Genomic DNA, 4327 nt, shown 5'->3' on the forward strand with positions numbered 1-4327 from the left:
ACGCCTGAGCACTTGACCCTGAACGGCCGGACCAGGCGGCCTTGTGGTAGTAGGTGCACGTGCGTGCGTACCGCAGCGGAGCGGCAGTGACGCGTGAGAGCGCGAGGTGGAGCTGTAACGCGGGATTCCGCGACGAAAACGAACGCCGAGGACTGGCACATGACGCAACTGATGTCCTTCACGCCGCGGTGTGGGTTTACACGTAAGAATGCTGGAGCATCATGTGAATGCTGTGAATGATGCTTGTATTCTTACTATAAATGCCTATATAGATTTCATGCGGTGGCTTAGATTACGACGTCGCCGCTAGGGGCTGAGTGAACTAAATAGTTCGTTGTATAAGAAGCAAACGGTGCAACTACCGTGTTTCGATCAGCTGAATCTACTTAAACTTGAAACTGTTTCTTTTTTAAAGAATATTAGTACATTGCCTTTGCCCCGACTGGACTCAGAAGTAGAACGGGAAGAAGCCGTGAATTTAAGTTGACAAACAAAAATTATTGTACATTCCAGATGCATATAAAGAGGAACGCTAACTAAGCTGCAAATCGCTAGGGGTTTGTAGAGTCAAAATGGCTTCTACAAGCCGTCTTTGTTAACAAGTCAATAATTTAATGTGGTCGCTTAACGAACCATTCTGACTGCGAGTCATTTTTGGCATGTGTCATTTTATGTTGAAAATGTATTTAGACCATCGGCGTTCTTCACAAACCTACAAGTTCGTATTCTTATCGCGATATTATTTGCTTTTCTGCTGCTCAACCACGTTCCGTTTGACCTCTTATATGGCACGATGTACAGACGCTGTGCTGTTTGAATATGTTTCAGTTTGGGGAAACTGACGCGGCTCATTATTACCCATTCAAGGATTGGCTAAGTAATATTTCGGATTATTCCCATGCGCTATAACTCGGTCATCTAGGCTGTTCTAGCTTCTTATCTGAGGTATCCTTATCTAATCTTTATCTCGATTGTTCTGACCGATGCCTTTTGTAGTGAAAAACCAATTCCGACACTATCAAGACGCCATCCAACATCCATGAATACTGTTCCAATATAAGAGCGTTAACAAGGTCGTCTGATGTTAGTTGTTAGTTGTTAGACGTTAGTCAATGCTCGTCTGTGCATCACCATAGACGCCTTTCCGGGAGGTGAAGGGGAGGTTCGGGATGGACAAAATTAGAGGACATCACAATTTTATAAACTCTGATTTGAAACGTGCAGGTTCTTACGCACGACCTCTCGACCATGAAATAATTCCAAATAGATAAGACAGCATTAACGGCTCTGTTTCTCCTAGAATGCCCAGAACATTGGAAAGATAGATATATTTATCTTTCGGCTATACGCCTTTATCGAGACGAATATGAGCAGTAGATTCAAGTTCCCTGCCAATCCTGCTCGATTTTTTAGGTTTTGTCTAGAAACAGCGAGCCACAGCTTTTACAGGTCAGCGACATCCAGGAGATTAAACAAGGAGTAATTGACAGCCATACCATCATTAAGGGCATATCTAGGAATAAAAATGCACGAAAAATAACTGCGCAGGCAAACGAATTCAGTGAAACAGGCATCACACATTACGCATCATTCATACCTGCAAAGGATTTCATGCGTACGTTTTTAAGTGAACAGGCATGACACATCAAGCGCCACATATACATGCAAAATATTTCAATTAAATAGGTATGGTGCATCACGCATCAGGCCTCACTCACTGCATGAACACGACTTTAAGCTAGCACGCATGACACATCAAGGCAATAACCACAATCACGAGTGCGTGAGTGAAGGATATAAATTGTGTCTCATCTATGCATAACGTTCCTCGTGAATGTGCGTAGCAACCTAAATAATTTTGAGAGCAAACATGGTCTTATACACGCTTTAACAATCCCCGCATTGCGATATTTTGTCGGGCGCGTGTTGCCGGGCACTTTCCTTTCCTGACCAAGTTGCTGAGTGAATCACTAATACATGAGTGGATGCTTATTCAAATGTGCTGCCTTAAAGCACCTGTAAAGCTTGAACTTTGGATTAATGTGTTCTCTGCGCACAGTGTGGTCTCAACACACCTGATCCTTTCATTTCCTTGTTAAGGGACTATTGTTGCGCTTTTGTATGATGGGGTGTATAACTTAAACGTAACTCAACAGCGATGATGATAAGATTTTCTGGGGTGTAAGATGCGTGCAAATGATTGTGTGCAATTGATTAACGGATAGCAAATTTTCAGCCAGAACTTCAACTGCATTTGAAATGGAAAGCTCGCAGACGGTGACGGTCTAAAGAGAAAGTACAGCATTTTAAAGGTGTGAGCAGGTGGACGGGTAAATAATGCATGCAATGGCAATGCGTAGTGGTCAGGTATGGGTAGGGCGATAACGGTATGGCAATGAGTGGGTACGGATCAACGGTTTTAGCCGCGAGGATTCATACTTCACCTCGATTAGGCACAGCTTCATGTCCAAATAAAAAGCGCCTCCAAATCATTTTGTGCTTACGAGGTTTATTACAAAATAAGAAACGGGCATCTCAGGGAAAATACACACACATAAGTATATATATATATATATATATATATATATATATATATATATATATATATATATATATATATATCATTCATGACAGATGCTCACACGTCAGCAATAGAACACAAGAACAACGATACCAGCACACAATAAATACAGCCAACTGTGAGTGCAAGCGTGTCATGCGCTTTTAGCGCCAGTTAGTGCACACGATTACAAATAAGAAGGAGCATCTCTGCACGGCTCTTGTGTGCACTCGTTCCACTGACGGGAGCTAGTTGCTACCCTTCCGCTTCCGCAGCTTCCGACCCGAGCCGCCGGCGACGATGGGCCTGTACGCGTACACGGGAACGTAGCCGGGCCGCGGAGCCTTTGCTAGGCGTCCCACCACCCCGCCCTCCTCCTCCTCCTCTTCCTCCTCCTCCTCCTCCTCAGAGTCTTCTCCCTCCGAGTCCGAGTCGTCATCCTCCGAGCCCGACTCGTCTGATTCGTCGTCCGAGTCGGAGTCCGAATCATCCTCCGAGTCGGAGTCGGAGTCGGAGTCGGAGTCGGAGTCGGAGTCAGAGTCGTCGCCGGCGCGGTAACGGCGCGTCTTCGGGAACTTGGCCTCGCCCTCGAACGTCACCGCCGCCGTGTAGCCGTCCTCGCCGTCGGCCATGTACCGCACCGTCTGCAGCCGGCCGTCCGGCAGCTGCACCGTATACGTGCCCTCCACATCGCCCTCTTCGTCGGCTTCTTGCTCCTGTGAGAAGCGCGCCGGGCCGCTCTTCACGGCGTAGGCGAAGCGGTGAGCACTTGGCCGCTCGTCGTCGTCGGGGCGTGACCCGGCTGACCTTGACCCGGCCAGGGCCCGGTATTTGGTGCTGGCCGAGACGACCGAGAAGAGGCAGGCCACAACCACTAGCACGACCAGCAGCAGGAACGGCTGCCGCAGGACGAGCCACGGTCAACAGAGGCTGATGCAGCATCGGATTCGGCTTGTCTTTGACGGCGGAGACGACACGTGACACGTTTGACACGTGAGTTACTGCGCCTGGCTCTGTTTGACACGTGGGCTTAAAGGAGCACCAACGACGACCAACGTGTGAGCGTGAGTTGCGCTATTACGCTGAAGGCGTTGTAGGGAAGCATTGGTCGTAAAACATTCTCTTCTCAATGATTCAGTATGAAGATGTTGACCTGACCTGATCTTGAACTTGATGTTACCATGATGGTGACTTTGTATTTGCTTTAGACCTTGGTGGAATCGCTTACGTCATAAGGGTATTACAGAACAAGATCCAGCCGTTTCCACCCGACACCACACGATGTGCTAAGATCGTCCAAAATAGTAAATGGTCGGTTTAGGAAGAATTGCCACACTAAAGCCGGTGAAAAATGTCCTTTTTCCACAGAAAATTGAGTGTTCATTAAAAGATGCTGCTGTGAAGTCCTTTATAACATCTATGAGTTACCTGGACACCAGACTAGACAGATTTATAAAAGACCCTTGCTGCTACCATTCAGTGCCCTAGTCCCCCTACCTTCATGTTCGCGATGTATGTTGGTCCACAGGCGCCTGCTGCAAACTGACGCAGCAGCCGACCTGCGGCGGGCTAAATACCCGGCCTAGACTCGGTGACCCTCATCCAGGGTCACGCGGTGCAGCTGGATGGGCAGCACATCCGGACTGCCAGCCCCGCCGACGGCAGCGTCCTCGCTCGCCACGGCAGCTCGGGCCCGATTCAATGATGGCGCAGCGTCGCTCGGGCTTGCTGGCGCCGTGCAGTGATTCAGCCGAGCTGACTTGACCG

At 48.3% G+C, this 4327-nt stretch overlaps 1 protein-coding gene across 1 annotated transcript; it reads right to left on the minus strand.

Annotated features, from left to right (window-relative positions):
* Positions 1-2517: 2517 nt before the first annotated feature.
* On the minus strand, positions 2518-4117 carry LOC119110514 (major centromere autoantigen B). The gene is made up of 2 exons (XM_037234375.1): positions 4058-4117; positions 2518-3459 (listed from the first exon to the last, which is right to left on the minus strand). Exons 1-2 carry the CDS (start codon positions 4061-4063, stop codon positions 2809-2811), a joined length of 657 nt encoding a protein of 218 aa, XP_037090270.1. The 5' UTR covers positions 4064-4117; the 3' UTR covers positions 2518-2808.
* Positions 4118-4327: the final 210 nt, after the last annotated feature.

The sequence above is a fragment of the Pollicipes pollicipes genome, unplaced genomic scaffold (assembly GCF_011947565.3).
Source record: "Pollicipes pollicipes isolate AB1234 unplaced genomic scaffold, Ppol_2.1 Scaffold_2555;HRSCAF=2994_pilon_pilon_pilon, whole genome shotgun sequence".
Taxonomy (NCBI): domain Eukaryota; kingdom Metazoa; phylum Arthropoda; class Thecostraca; order Pollicipedomorpha; family Pollicipedidae; genus Pollicipes; species Pollicipes pollicipes.